At 39.7% G+C, this 16,437-nt stretch overlaps 1 protein-coding gene across 5 annotated transcripts in view; it reads right to left on the bottom strand.

Moving 5' to 3' along the window:
• The window catches only part of LOC138110453 (phosphatidylinositol-binding clathrin assembly protein-like), a 29,117-nt gene extending 13,048 nt beyond the window's left edge, over positions 1-16,069 (bottom strand). For 3 of the 5 annotated variants that reach the window (XM_069015357.1, XM_069015358.1, XM_069015361.1), the window contains exons 1-8: positions 15,635-16,069; positions 7,779-7,921; positions 6,513-6,588; positions 5,590-5,692; positions 5,302-5,395; positions 5,086-5,197; positions 3,945-4,051; positions 3,293-3,334 (exon numbers count right to left, since the gene is read on the bottom strand). In XM_069015357.1, the coding sequence (XP_068871458.1) occupies positions 3,293-3,334; positions 3,945-4,051; positions 5,086-5,197; positions 5,302-5,395; positions 5,590-5,692; positions 6,513-6,588; positions 7,779-7,921; positions 15,635-15,767 (810 nt within the window). In that variant the 5' untranslated portion in view covers positions 15,768-16,069. Of the gene's footprint in view, positions 1-3,292; positions 3,335-3,944; positions 4,052-5,085; positions 5,198-5,301; positions 5,396-5,589; positions 5,693-6,512; positions 6,589-7,778; positions 7,922-11,540; positions 11,617-15,445; positions 15,463-15,634 lie in introns of those variants that run through there. The other 2 variants (XM_069015360.1, XM_069015359.1) reach the window with 2 other exon arrangements.
• Positions 16,070-16,437: the final 368 nt, after the last annotated feature.

Below are 16,437 nucleotides of genomic sequence, written 5' to 3'. Positions count from 1 at the left end.
ATCAACACATCACTGTTTAGTACACAGATTAGTTTTCTCACCAGCTAAAAACAAACAACCTCACACATCAGTAATTGTGCCTTTGGGTTTTGCTGCTGTCCTACACACCCAAATTCTATCTACTCAGTGATGGTTCTTTAAAAAGAGTGGGACCACAGAGGCACAAAGGAAGGATTCCCCCAGAGTGGCTCTGCTTCTGTGCATGCAAGTTAGATTCTTAGTTTTGGCAACAGTATTTGCTACGTTAGAATTAACTGAATAACCAGAGATGATTAAGCACTACTCCTTTAAACTCACAGAAGTCCCAAAGCAAAGACCTGGCATTTTTGATCTACTTTCCTAAGTAACAAGAAAAACCCAATCACTCTCCATTCAAATATTTACAGTCAAAGGCTTGCAGTGGAAATGCCTGACAACAGCAGGATGTTAGGTTTGATAAAAAAGGGAATCAAATTCAATCTGTTCCCAAGGACACTACTGCAGACTGAGTAGCTATTCAACATGTAACTGTATGATAAACCAACTCTGTTACTCTAAGTGAAATAAATTCTACTGCTGATTTAGATGAAGGGAATGTATCTCTAAAATTTAAATCTATTTGCCAGCTCAGTCCTCCTCACCTGGCAGGGTTTCAGAGACATTAAGCCTCTCTTACCACTTGCCAACTTTCAGCAGGTAGAACAGATATGACAGGCATTGTTTGGAGGAAAAACAAACTTGCCCTTGCTAGCCCTTCTGTACCAAAAGCTAGAACAAGACATTTCCTGGAAAGAGGAAAAATATTATTTACACAACGCTTTGGCAGGCTCCCCTTTGAAATACTGAGCACAATTCTAATTTCCCAATTCAAGCTAGATGAATCAAGAGATTAAAAAAAAAAAAAAAAAAAAAAAGCAATTAGAATTAGAATAATCCTATAAAACTGCTTGTCTTAAAATGAAGACCTGATCTTTTATTTCTTAAGCAGAGCAAGGTAAGCTAAGAGTGTAGTTACCTCAACAACAGGTCATGAATAAATTCAGTGACAGCTAAACCAGAAGGGGGACATTTTGAAATATTCTTTTGGAAAGGTATCAGGGACAAAAAAACCCAAAAACCAACAAAAAAACAACAACCAAAAAACCAAAACAAACCCAACCAAACCAAACTTCCCCATACTTTTACCTTCCAGGAGGCACAATAGCTTGCAAAAGGCATTGCATGGCACAGCTACTCAGATAATCTTAGTAACAGGAGACCCTGCCATAATTCCAGAAAGCTTTTCCTTGTCTTTTTTTTCTCCCAAAGCCACTCAAACTTATTTGTATGGAAATGCATATTCTGTAATTACTTTTTCTAAAACCCTCTGAACAACCCCCTCAACGACAAGAGCTAAACCCAACAATCCAGTAACCTCCTGTGAACTTTCTCACTACTGCAGACATCCAACAAAACGTCAGACTTTGAGTGAACAGGGTAGTTTTATGTCAGGAAATATACCTGGGCTAATCCAGCCACTGACTTGAGAAAGGCTGTATTTCATGATTCACCTCCATTCCTCACCCCCAAAACACATGACAGAGTAACATCCATACAGAGGGAAACGACCCAGTTACATTCATGAAATACAGGAACAGCTATAAACAGAAAGCAACATCCCTGTGAACAGGGCACCTACAAAGGAAAATACTTTCTTCACAGAAACAGGCAAAAGTGGCAGTATTAAGAAATTCTAGCAAATCCTTTTGAAGTGGCACAAAATGGATGTACAATTATTCAACTCAAATGCCAGGAAATTTTCTGTCTAAGTGGAATGTTTAACAGCAGCACTGAAATTGCCAAAATGCACGGGATGCTGAGGTCTACCACCAGTTCAGAACTGCCCTTCTAATATAAGTGCACTTACAACAAAACAACTGAGATATTATCAATAAAATGTTGTGGGCACAGTAGATATTAAGGATTTTGTCACTAAAAGTTTCAGATAAAAACCACAGCAAAATGAAGTTAAATACCCCTATTCCCAGTAAATAAAAACCCCCCACCTGCTTTCAAAAGCCTTATAATGACCAAATTAAGTGGAGAAGTGCACACTAACCCAAGAGGTATAAATAACTTCGGACTTGAGTATAATGTGATTAGCATAATACAGCCCGCAGTACTAATCAAAAGACAAAGTATGACACTAAGATCAAACACCAACAGAAAACATCAAACTACTGTGTTCAACCATTACCTGCTCTTACCCTGATGGTTTCAGTCATGTATCTTTCCTACCACATAGGCAAGTTCTTAAAGGGATTAATATTAAATGCTAGGAGCAAGCATTAGATTTATACTTTGAAGCATTCATGGCTTCAGATGGAAATCATACTGGAGGCAGTAATGAACACCACTGACAATAGAAGTTTGTGACTTAGGTTTGATTTCTGTATTAAAAAGACACTGATTAAGTTTACACAAATCTTCCCACTAGATATATTTTTCATGATTAACCCATGAAATTTTTAGTTTCTCACTGGCTGCAATTCAACAGCTCCAGTACCTGAGCTCTAAGGCACTGCAGTTTATGCCCGAGTCTCCTGGGGCTGTTTATTCCACTCAGCAGGTTACTCCATGCTAAAGAAATAAGCTAAACACTGCTCTGTTGGGTTGGCCCTAGGTGAGAAATAAAACATCCCTATAAACTGAAGGGACTCACAAAGAATAACCTTGTTGACCTCCGTGGACTATCAGTGTTTCCTGTTCACCAGGTCAAACCATTTTCTCACCTCCCTTCTGCCCCTCAGTTTATCCTCACAGGAAGGTGTTTCCCTGCATTCCACCTTTCAGACTGAGTTTTCCAGCACACAAACTGCATTGTGCATGTCCCTTATACTACTGAGTAATATCAAAGCCAGCATGATATAGAAACATCAAATTTATTCTTCAGACTTTAAGAGACAGAAAAAAAATTCAACTGAACCAGCTCACTGTCATTAAGTTATAGTAAAATAGGTTTTCCTCTAGGTATGGCAAGATACTTCTGGCTTACCTGCCATGGAATCCCCTGTGATAAAAACCAGAAGTTCTTGAAAAGTATTATTTTCTGTGAGTTTTACTGCTTTAAAAATCAAAACATCTCATTAAGAGCTGCAAAGTGTAAGGATTGATTACATTTAATGCATGTGAGAAGCTACTTCACATATTTCCCATCTATAAATACATAGAAGAGAATACAGTCTTGAGAAGAATGATTACTATGGTACACACCAACCTTCAAAAACACAAAGAACAACATAATTGGGTTAATCAATAAGCAATGTACACTGACCTGAGTAAGATCTGGAATGTCACCCTGATCAATTCCAACTTGCTGGGTTTACAAAAAAAGAAGAAAAAAGTACGTTACTACATGCAGTGGCAATGGAACTAAAACCCAGCAGTGTCCGAGTGTGACATAGAAGCTAGCATATTATAAAGGGATATTCATAATATTTTGAACTGGTACAAGTTTCACTAGGAACACACCTTAGAAGTCACAAAGGCATTAAAATGCATCTCAAGGCAAACTCAGCTTTTCATCTAGCCTAACTTCCATGCAGAAAAGCCTACTAAAAGCATTAGAAACAGTTACACTGCTTAGTGAAACTACTTCTCCATTTTTTAGCACTTACAGTAAAGGAGAGCCCTATAAATACCTTTAAATAGCCTGTAACATACAGTTTATACGTTCTGGAGCATCCATAAAATTTATAACGATACTTCAGAAAGTTTTCTGTGGTCTGGCTAATAAAAAGGATACCCCAGAATCCCACTCCATGTTAATAAGCATATACAATCTTTAAGATACCTAATCTCTAGAATACTTCCTTTTATAGTGAAGTTAAACAAACAATCTTTTTAAAGGTGTTTTTATGAATATTGATACTGTACCAATACAGACAGCTAAATTATATCCTTTCCATACATGTAGATTTATTTACCTCTGCTACTTTGAGGAACTCTGACAAATTGGTCATTCTGGCTAGAAATTTTTTGTAAATATCCAAGCCTTCTTTGCACTGGTTCTTCTTCATATCAAAATATCTTTCTGAGGATGCAAATAGAACTCTTGTAAGATAATATCCTCCCCAGCAAAAAGTTGACACTGTATTATAGAAGTTAACTTGAGACAAACTTCAGTAAGAGAACAGACAGGAATAACCCAAAGCTATTCAGATTTTCAAGCTTACATGAATACCTGAAACCTTTTGTAGTAAGTCAGTCAACAAAAAACCACAGATTTTTCTGTTTCAGTGTATTACACGATAATGCAAAAATTTATTAAACATGGATGTGAATCAGTGCAAATTGTTAAATTAGGTATTATGGTGAATATTTTCAGAAAGTCAGCTTATTAGCTGGCAATGAGACAAATGATCTTATCATTTGAAAATATTCCTGGTATTTATTTACCTTTTTAGACCCTGTATCAATATATTTTGATACTGAAGTGGCTACATACACTGAACTGACCTACCAAAAGGAGCATCAACCACATCCATCACTTCTTATGGTTTTGCCCTATATACTTACAAATACGTAACTGAGTAAAAACTAATGGATTAACAGAACAAACTGATTGTTTCATTCATAAATTTGCTTAAATAGGAATGAAAAAGCTTTGTTAAGAGCTTATCACCCTTCTACAAAAACTCCTACATTTCATCTAATCAGCTCAGGCAGATTCAGGTACCAGTCAAAGGTGACAAGTCAAGCTTTAAAGAAAGTACAGGAAAACAGAATTCAGCTATACTGTGAGTAAATTAAATACTCAAAACACCATGTATCTCACTAAACCTTTACAGTCCAATTGCAAAGGTTATCCATTGCACTTTTATGGTATCTTTGTTCCAGTCTCACCAGTCATCCTCTCATTTCACTTTCTGTTTCAACATGTATTCTTCCAGGTAGAAGTGGATGTGTAAGCCTATGCTCCTGGTCACTAAAACTAAGACAGGCTTCATTTAACAGCAATAGAGCAGAGACAATTTATTAGGAAACTGCAGTCAGAAATTGCCTATGTTCTTTAGTTTTCTCAGTATCTTTCATAAAAATTCAAAAGCTAAAAAAATTCTCACATACCTAAAAGATTAATAATCCCCTCATTGTATGCTGCAAAAAGTCTAATGGAATCTTTAAAGAGGAGCATAAAGGCAGCATTTATAACACCATTTGTTAGTTCATTTGGATTTGCCTGTGTAGAAAGCAATGAGAAAGTAAATTAGTATTTAACAAAATAATAAAACTCTCACTTCAAAATGAGAGAGTGTTACTTAACATTGAGCTTAAAGTACTTACATCAAAATCAAGGAGTGCATCAAGCTGGTTCTGTATGATTGGAAGGGTTTTCAGAAGCTTTTCAGGATTCATAGTTCTCATCACTCCATCTATCCTACAGAGTAAAAGACACACATTTACAAGATACAGAGACCTCAGCACACATTGTGTTGTTGCAACAGTACAATACTGCTTCAAAGCACCCAAAGAACAGCATTCTATGATAAGCTCAAGAACAACTGTGCTCCCCCTTCTCCCACCCCCTGCAATAGGAAAAAGATCAAACAGAAGCAGCAGCAGTAGCCTTACCCTCTTTTCATTTTGGTGAAGTCAACTGCTACAAGTCTATATGAAAGTGCTTTTTCATTCAAGTATCTGCTGTATCGCCTAATGAAGGTAGACATATCATAGCCTAAAAGGTAAGCATTTATAAGTTAGACATTTTGAAGGGGTACTGTTTTTCAGTTCTTCTCAAGAACTGTTCTCCTACTAGCCTATTTTACATTAAAAGTACTTCCTAGGCACTTTCCAGAGTCTTGAGATGTGATGTTAGTTTCTTCCCAAGTTGCTAAGATTAGGAAAGCAACTGTTGCAATTATGAGAATAAACACCTAAACACATTAAAATATTAGACAAGAACCAAGCATAAAAGATTAGGCAAGCATCAAGCAGTTCTTGTTAAGATGTTCTTGAAATTAGAACAAAAATATATTCCTAGTAAAATGCTGAAGAGTTTGGTAACTTATCTGCCATCCCTCAAAACCCACATAAAGACCTAAAAATGTTTTCTACCATTAGCAAGTAATTAAAAGACTTATCAGAGATTTGAAGAAGCTCTCCCTAAATATAAGCACATCCTAGTTACCATTCCATGCACCTTAACAGTAAATATTTACTCCTGAGGCTTTAAAATGCAACAACAAAAGTTATTATTGTGCTGACAATTCATCAGGTTTATTCTAATGAGCATCAAGAGCTCACTTAGCAAAATTTACAGCTGTGTTAGCAATGCTACATACATTACAGACAGATTTCTAGCACTCACCTAGGTAACTCAGAATCTCACTTTCCCTGTGTCTATAGTCTTCTGTGGACATTCTTTGGTGTCTCATGCAATAAAAATCAAAATACCCTTCCATTTAAATGTCATTTGGCTCCTAGTGTGCATCAATACATGTACCATCACAGAGAAAAAAGGAGTAGAGTTATTTCCTTCAGTGAAAGGTCCTTACCCTGCATGGCACTTTTGTCCAGGTAGTTATTTAAGTTGAACAAAGTGTTCCGGGATGCAAGATACTGGATAAAGCGCTGTTGGTGAAGAAAAAGTTGATGATTTAAATGTTGTGGGAGTCAAAATGTAGAAGCATATTACAAGCAAATTACATTTACCTTGTAACTGTTTCTAGTAATCTCTATCAATAATAAAAATTAGTTAAAAGGGAAAAATTTGGAGGAAAACCTGAAAATACTTATTAGCAAAGCCTCTTAAGTCCAAAACTCTATTTGGCAAAAATATAAATTTAAACTAAACGAAGAGACATCACTGCCCATGAATAAAATACAAATAATCCTAGAGGAAGCTGTTTAGTTAACTTTGTACTTTAAAACAGACAAGCTGGAAAACACAAAACAAAAATACTACTTGCATTATCCAAGCTCCTGAAGTTTGACACAGCTCTAACTGCTGTAGTGTGAAGAGCACACTATGTTTTACAGGTAATTTCAAACAAGTTCATAGAGCTTTGCAGAGAGGAGGATCACCAGGCTTTCCCAGCAGTTTAATGGCTGGAAGGCACTTTTAAGAATCATCACTTCAATATTACCAGTAGTCAACAATCATTTCTTAGGTCAGTGACCACACACAGGTTCAGGACTGCCACCTGACCAAAGTTTAGCTTTTAAGATAAGGCTTGTGCAAGAGAGGCTACATTTCTAACACCACATTATTGACTAGGAAGCTTTTAAAAAATCGTGATGAAAAAATTTAAGTGAATTAAATGCAGCAGAAAGATGTTTCAGAGGAATGTTAACAGCAACAACATATGAAGACTCAACCCATTAGATGATGTCTTGCAAGATCAAATATTCTAGTCACCACATTTCCCTCCCCTTTAGCAAGTATTCTTTCTTATCTGTTATTAGGTTGGCTGCACATTTATGGAGTGCTAACAAGACTCTTCTGCTGTGCTCTTACTGATAAGCACTACCCTAATGAAGTAAAGCTCATCAGAAGTTTTTTAAGTCTTTATTCTAGAAAGGTCACTCATTCCCTCACAGACCAACCAAGATAGCTGCAGGTAAATTGGAAACACTGATATATTTTGGTATTGAAATCATGAAGGAATATTTTTTTTCCCCTCTGGACAAATACTTTAGAACCATCAGCAGAGGAAAAACAAAATCTTTGAAAAACTGAAGTACATATCTAATGCTTTACAGACTGACACAATTTTTTAAAAGCTGTCAAGGAGACTTTAACACAACGAATCATGTCTTACCTCATTTCCATACATCATGAGGTGGTGTGTTGTAATTAGAGCTTTGAACACTACAACCCAGCTACTGTTTGCAGTTCTCTCAAAGAGTGTATCTGCCAACTGTGGAATATTCACATTCATTTCATTTGTGCACTGTATTAGATCTAAATTAAAGGGGAAAAAAATTAAAGCATTACAATGAGTTACATGCTCAGAGGATCAACATGTTATTTTGTGTTTTTTACACTGAGAATTCTTAATGGAAGCATTAACTTCAGTTCCTTGTTTAAGAAATAATTAAGCTCCTTTACCCTCCTTACTCAGATTCACCGCATTTTACTGAAAGACTCCAAGCATGAACTTCAAAGGTATTTCAATAATTTTACTGAGTCCCAGTATCTCTTATATTATCAATAAATATCCTGTTCCATTAGATACACAATGGAGCCCAAATTAGTTTCTGAAAGCCAGTGTAAGCAACCTTCTGGATGCTCAATGCCTGAGGCCACTCAATCTAACAAAAAAAGTGAAAATCTGAGAAGCAAGGAAGAGCTGAGACATCCCAACCTCCTGAGATCAACAGGCAGCACAAGCCTGCCACTCCAACCTGCGCCTGAGTACTTACACATGATGGCAAATGAGATGCTACAAATCTGTAAAATAAGCCTCTTTTCTGTAAGAATTGAGCAAGAATTTGCATCTATCCACCCTTCCACTTAGCTTAAAAAACACCTGGTCACAAGCCTACTGAATAGTTTGTGGTAGATCATGGTGGGTCTCAGGCTTTCATATAAAAAAGCCCTTTGTGTCCTAGACTGACAATAAACTCAATAGTAGAACATTAACTTGGGAGGTCAGAGACAGAGAGGTTCAAGACTCTGCCTGAAATTTGGTACAAAACCAGAACAGGCTCCAGCAGACACATGGGAAGAGCACTTGCCTGAGAAGGCTAAAGAAGGTACTGACTGAGAAAAGAGCAGAGAACTGAATCCAGGACTACTCTAAACCCCTCAAGACATGCACATCAGACGTTTATTTCTCTCTGTGCTAAATTTGGCTCAGGTGTGATCAAAGTACACCCTGAGGACTGGGCAAAGCCAGTAAAACAAACATCTGGTTTGAAAAGCTTCCTTTGTGACCTCTCATTTAAGCTGAGCCTGTGAGCAGCCCATTGGCAGCAGAGCCCATTGCTGTTTGTGGGGCTTGTCTGGGTAAGGACCCGAAGAAGGGCAGGTGCCTGGGAAGCCACGCAGCAACTCAATTCCAAGGTGTTGGCACCACTGAAACAGCCAACTCCTCTGCCTTGGAAGCAGCACGGAGAGGACAGACTGTGTCATCATAAGCAATTTAAATGTGAACTTAGAGCTCACACATCAACAGTTTAGGACAAAGTATTTCACAGAAATACTCCATTTAGGATTTTTATCTTTCTAGTGCACAGAGTATATTACAGACGTACCTTAATTAAAGATCAATTTATTAAGAACAAAATCTTTTGATTAAGGATCACTGTTTAAAATAGTTTAATAACCAGAGTAATTTTAACAGAGTAAAGAATTTTAGATAGTATCTCATCAAGGCAAAAAGCTATAAAATGCAAGTGGTAGTAAGTTACTGATTTCATTCAGGTGTCAGAAGTTTCCAAGTATGTACAAAATGTGGAAGCTGGGATGAAAACTTTCACTCTTATTATCAACACACAAAAATGCTGAAATAACTACACAAAAAGAAGAGCACTGGAAAGAAGCTTTAAGCAAGCTATACATCAAAACCTTATTGATGAGTCAAATCAAATAGTTTTAGAACTATTATCAAATAGTTCAATACTTACAAATGTGAAGTTTCTCAAAACCCATGTAATTTTTTAACTACTTCTCCCTACTCATGGCTATATCATCATATGTTCTGTCAAATTAAGAAGTACTTAAACCTAGAAGTCCAAACAGTTCACAGGCAATTATTGCCCCATATAATGAAGCAAGTCCCAATCCCAGAAGTTATACATAGAAAAAATATTAAATTGTAATTCAACAGCCTCATCAACTGAATGAGGATTTTGTTATGACGTTTCTAAGTAGGCACACTAAGGCAACTAAGTCTTCCTAAATCCAATCAGTTTATAATCAAGTATTATGGAGATACATGGAAAATACTGAGCAGTATCTAAGAGCAGCAGCTGATGTGTCTGTACCCAGCACAGAAATGTTACAGGACTATTACAAGTCCTACTCTTAGTTTATAAAAACCAACCAAGCAACAAAAAAACCCCAACCAACAAAAATCCCACAAACTCTATAAAAAGCAATATCTATAACACCAGGTAACAGTTAAAGAAATTCCATTGATCTGCTGAGGTCAATGACTACACAGCCTGTCAAAAACATTAATTCAGCACAAAATCCTTTTGCTTCACATAAGCAGTAAGCAAGTCAAATTTTTCACTGAAGATTTTTCAATATTAAACATGCTTAATAAATAATGGATGAAAGGAAGGAAGATCCAGGCTAAAACCTAAAATCTTGCTGCTCTCCAGTCAAGCTAGCCAAGCTATTTTCATTCATATTTTGCCAGCGCTCTCCAGAGAGATTTCAGTCCTGTCACCTTCCCTCAAGCTAAGGTCTCCCAGCAGATGTTCCAGCAGATGCCAAGATGATGCTAACACTGGGAGATCCTTTGCACGTTCTAATGTCTGCGACTGCTATTGAGTGTTCTTACAGTGCTGCTCGGGCACAATGTGACAGGAATCCTACTGTTAGCACCTGCATCCAATGCTCTAACTCGTGAGCCCTCCTTAAGCCCCACATCCATAAAACAGACAAAACATTTTTTTGGCTTATGCCAGGTAAAGGTTTACTTCCACAAGAAGCCATGCAGATGTCTTCTGTCAAGTGACAGTAACAGAGTGGAGCTGACAGAGCTCTGCTGTATTTGAGAAGCTCTCGTTATTGTTTGATTCTCAAGTGTGGGCACTTCTGTGGAAGTGCTAATAAGTTTTTCCAGCAAGTGCTACTGGCTTCTGTAAGATACATGTCTGTCCATTTCAAAAGGCAACCAAAATGAAATACTTCACATAGGCAGGGCCACTGGGAGTCTAATTCAAGCTGTGACTGAGGTTCGAGGGCTCGAGTGAGCTGCCAGTCCCATGCACTCGAGACATGCGCTGAAGACAACACCCACAGGCTGCCCTGAAGACAATTTTTACAGGGGGTAGTCAGAACAGCATTGTCTTTCATTCCAAAATCTCCTTCAACACCCTAACAAACAAGCCACAGTTACCAATACTGAAGAACACATGCTTAGACAAACAAAATGTCTCTAAAATACTAAACAAAGCAAAAAATCTCAGTGCAATTTTAAGACAAAATTAGACTTTCTTAAGAGTGTGTTGCAAAAGCACAAGTTTAAAAATAAGGCTACTTCAAGGCTTCAATAAGGCTACTTGGGGTATTTTTTTAAATAACTGTTTTACAACTAGTAATAAAAATAAAGCTGGCATTACATTTTAATTCTGCAATTGAGATACATAAAAAGAAAAGTGCCCCTTCTCTAATACGATTCTTCTAAGCCTGCAACAGGAGTATCTATACAGAGACAACTGTAGGGATCTATTACAGCTGGTAGCACAGAAGGAAAAGGCTATTATCCCCATACATCTGGAAGTAAAAAGGAACACATGCACCTGAGAGACTGACAGCTGGGCAACAGTAACATGGATGTTGGCAGCAAAAATTGGAATGAAATGCATAGGGTGAGTGATGCTCATTTTCTTATCGCAGTACTTACATAAACACTTCACAACTCAAAGCATTTTGCCAATTACCCAGAGGAATCATTTCAGCTGCAAGTGAAACTGTGGTGCTATTTCTAGAATGGAATTTAGAAACATGTTAACATCACACAGGAAAAAAAAAGGAAAAAGAAAAGAAAAAAAAATTTTGAAAAAAAACTGAACAGCTTTAAACCAGAAGAGTACCATAGGGGCTTCCAAGCAGCCTGGAAGAGCTGTGGAAATCTTACTGCCTAGAAGAGTACCGAGTATTTCTGTTCCACAACTCATCTGAAATACTGGCACATCATCTATGAAGCTATATAGCTCTTCAGAGAACAGCATGCATAAATCCAGATATTAAAAACAAAATAAAATATACATATATCAGGTTTTTGGAAAATTCTCAGCCAGGCACTAACAAAACCTGACATACTTTTCAACTTTTAAGTAACAGGAAAAATAATAATTTTCTTGAGTCAGGAATCTCTCTCCAGAGAGCTGTAAATACATAAGTTAAAGGCAACCATATAGGTTTAATATTAATGTATTTCTTCCATTTTGGAAGCTGAACTGAAGGACTGAAGCTGCTCTAAGACAGATGTAAGAATTAAGACCATTGTCCTCAGCCCCAGCAATCTTAATAAAAAATACATTTTCTTCTAGAAAGTTGCATGATAAATGGCACATTACAAAAACGTAGAACATCAGAGCCACTTCAGCCAATTTTCTCAATGTTAGCCAAGGAATGCAACCAGTTTTGCTGGAAGACTTAAAAGATAGCACTCAATTGTTACAAACATTGCTATGCCAATGTGCTCTTATAGTGCACATTTGAGAGCAATCTTTAAGCTTCAGTTGAATAATAACAGCTAAATCTGAATTTTGAGTTACTTTACCAGAAGCAAAGCAATTCAGCTATTCTGCTCCACTCCCCCACTAAACAAGGATACAGGACAGACAGCCCATAATGGTTTTTTTTTCAAAGCTATATACAACCCCCATATATAGATTCCAACAGTATTACCTATTTTTTTTTTTTGTTCAAGTTAAATTTCCTCAATTATTGTACTGAAAAACTTCACAAATTGCTAAAGAACTTCAAATTAATGACAGCCACTAATCTGTGTAAAGAGTTCAAGAAACTGCCTTTGTCCTGTATCACAACTTACACATCTCTGCAAGAATCACACTGCATCACCATTCACTTGACAGTCAACAGCTCTGGCTGCCAAAAGAAAGAATGGGCAGTACCAGAATTACAGTGCCAGAATTACCACTTCTTAGAAGGTTTCCAAAGCTTGTATACATATGGGAGTTCTAAGTCTTGATTAGCAACATTAACTACTTTCCCCTCCCCTGCGTTTCTTAAGTGGGCTGTATACAAGTTAAACAGGAGCTGTTTTTTCATTACTCTGTTAATTTAAAAGTTTAAGCTGCAATTAATTCAGGGGTTTGTTTTTTCCAAGTTTTGGTCTACACTCAAGTCTACTCTTCCAGTCACCAGCTTGGCTACAGCTTTAACTTAGTCTTTTTTCTTGTGACTCTTCAGAAGTTAGACAAGAGCAGGTTTGCCTCCAAAAACATAACAGCCCCACTCTGCTGCAAACCACACTCAGAAGGCTGAGGGAAGTGAGTGGACCCACACTAGGAAAGAAGAGACAAGACATTCAGGTGCTCCACTAAGAGGAATGATCAGCCTCTATATAGCATATTATATTATCCGAAAATATTACAAAATACTACAGAAATAGATCTGCTGACTTATTTAGGACACTGTGACCTACTTTGAAAGGTAAATCCCCAAGTATTCCCACTGACATTTCTTAGATTTTTGGGGTTGCTTTTTGTGTGTGTTTTTTTCACTCAAAGTAAAATATGACTATACTACTCAGCAATTAGTAGTCAGACAAACCCCAAGACTCTTAAATACTAGTTCAGACACTGCATATGTAACATATTTCTATAAAAACCTATATTGTAATACCCCAGTTTTTCTTACTGAGGAAACTTGGCAGTAAGGGGATTTTAAGAATTAATCTGAACAGAGAGCCCAAACTGATACTCCTCCACAATCTCTGATACAACTACAGCAACTCTCAAAAAAATGTTCCTGGTAAAGCTTTTTCCTGAGCAGCAATTACAAATAATACCAGATGGTGTAGCATTTTGAATGACACACACATGTAGTGACCAGAGTACAACTACCAGAGTTTTACATTAAATCCAAGCTATGTTTTCCTTCATAACATACTTAAATTGGGAACTACTTGCACTGTATCTTGGAAAAACATACTCTGTGATTTTTTTTTCCCAGAGATTACAGTATTTCATGTCTACCTGCTCACATTTAATAAAAGCAAGTCTTGTGTACAAGTGAAAAAATAAGAAGTGCCACTCAAAGGGCTGCAGATCTTTGAAAAGCAGTGCCTGGGTATGCTTGATGAAGACACCAGCATGTTCACTGGGACTTTTTTAACCCCTTACCGACATATTTAAGGTACCGTATTTTGCATCTTTTTTTCCCTACCCCACCAAATCATTCCTCAGATACCAAGTCACAACAAGATTTTTGTCTGTCTTAGGCCAAAGTCTGAGCAAATGAATCACACCAGAAAACAGAACTTATCTGGCACAGAAAGGGACCTTCAGGGGACTGACTGACAGCTCTAAACAGCCTGGGATCAAAAGGAACTTGTTAGTCAAAAGGCAATCTCAGTTTATGATATTCTCAAGTTAAGAATTGTTCCATGTTTCCATTTTCTTCTTTTCTGAGGGTGACTTATAGTAGATGACATTATTTCAATAATATCTTCAAACAACACACTACCTCTTTTAGGATTCAGCAGCTTTCAAACTATTGAGCAAACTGTAACCACTTTCTGGCTTCCTGTTATGTTGCCTTTTCTGGACTCAGGAGTTACCTCATTAACTTGTACCACTGGCAGAACACAAGACCAGTAGAAATAAGGTAACTTTAGAAAGGTATCTTTAAAAAAGAAATTGTCAGTTACCCAGTTTTAAGGCTTTTAATTTCAACACAATAGCTGCAATATTTGCTACTGTAGCTGGATCCCACCCATTCAGATCAGTAACAAATGAAATATGTATTTGGCTGGTTTTAACTGTTTGATCCACACCGAAAGCTCTCACACAGGCCAGTATGAGCAGACCAGTGTCACAGGGTCACACATCCCAACTATCCTCAAACAATATAACCCAAAACGCTTCTGCTGAGAGTCTGAACAGCAGCTCCTTTAGTACCATCAACTTGTACGAATCGTGCAAAACTACCAGCCTGTCTTTGAAGAAACCAGCAAAAGGCTTCACGCCTTTTTTCCTCTCCTTAATGGAAACACACACACACACTTAATTTCGCTTTTACGCGCTGGGGAGCGGGTGTGCTACAGAACGTACAAGGTTTGTGCACTTATGAGCAGACAGGAACTCCAACTGCTACCCTATTACTAAAGCCTGAAGTCAAGCAACACCACCCATATATCTGTAGATTTCAGGGGTAACTTTCTGCACCTTTTGGTGTAGAGAAAGGGGTTGTAAGATATTAAGTTTAAATGTATTATCGGCAACATTCTCTCATCCAGAAGAAACGCACTGGTCAACCTATCCCTTTCCCTCGCTTCTAATCTTTTACCTAGTCTCGCGAGCCGTAAGACAGAAAACTATGATATTTCAGGAAATGTTCGAAATATTTAAACGGCTGTAGTCCACAGGATGCACAGAAGGACGAAACAGCGCTTAAAAAATTAAATTCTGGCTTGCAACAGTAAACACACCTTTTCCCCAGGTGCCGGATTAAAAAGCACCACTGTATCCAGAGCACAAGCGCTAAGCAGCTCTCACCGGCAACAGCTCACGAGGCTGGAATATTTTTGCTCCCCGGGCGCGATAGGGTGTTACAAACCTCGCTCCCTCCACGTGGAAAATAAGTTCTGGAGATCACGCCAGTCAGGTCCACCCAGATTTACACGACACCCCAGGTGCAAGCGGGCGGCTCTCCCCTGTCCCCCGCCCGCGGCCGGAGGGCCCGCTGACCGGCTGCCCGGAGCTCCAACCCCGGGCCCACCCGGCCCCGCCGCCGGGTCCTACTCACAGTCCAGGTGCTTCTTCTTGGGGCCCATCACCTCGTGGGTCGTCGCCTTGCACACAGCCTTGGCGACGGCCGAGCCGGTCACACTGTGCTGCGCCGCCGTGATGCGGTCGGTGATCGACTGCCCCGACATCATCGCCGCGGCCCTGGCGGCGGCTCCGCCGCGGTCCCCACGCAAGGCCGGGGCGGCGGCTCCCCCGCGGCCGGGGGCGAGCGCAGCCTCCCGGGGGAAGGGCGCCGGCGGCTCCCTCCGGCGGGAGCGCTCGCCGGGCTCCGCCTCAGCGGCTCCTCTCGGCCGCCGCCGCGGGGCTCTTCCCGCTGCTCCTCGGAGCGGCGATCGCTCGGCTCCCGGCGCCACTCGGCGCTACCGCCTCCGCCCGCGGGTGCGCCCCGGCTTTCCCTTTCACATTTACGCTCACAGACAAAATGGCGGCGGCCGCGGCGTCAGGTGACCGCGCGCCCGCCCCGCGCCCGCCCCGCCGCTGCCGAGCGGGGCCGGGGCCCGAGTGGAGCGGGGCCGGGAGCGGGATCGGAACGGGGCCGGGAGCAGGAGCGGGGTAGGAGCCAAGGCCGCCCCGCCCGCCGGGCCTCAGGTGTCCGCGGGCGGTGGGGACCCACCCCCCGCAGCGCCGAGGCGCTCCGTGACTCGCCGCCCCCAGCACCACAAAATCACAGAATCAACTCGGATGGAAAAGACCTCTGCGATCATTGATCCCGACCTGTGACGGGACACCACCATGTCAACCACGCCACGGCACTGAGTCTTTTCTTAAACACCTCCAGGGTCGGTGACTCCACCGCCTCCC

Source organism: Aphelocoma coerulescens, chromosome 4A (genome assembly GCF_041296385.1).
Source record: "Aphelocoma coerulescens isolate FSJ_1873_10779 chromosome 4A, UR_Acoe_1.0, whole genome shotgun sequence".
Classification (NCBI taxonomy): Eukaryota; Metazoa; Chordata; class Aves; order Passeriformes; family Corvidae; genus Aphelocoma; species Aphelocoma coerulescens.
This window is presented reverse-complemented; position numbering and strand designations above follow the sequence as displayed.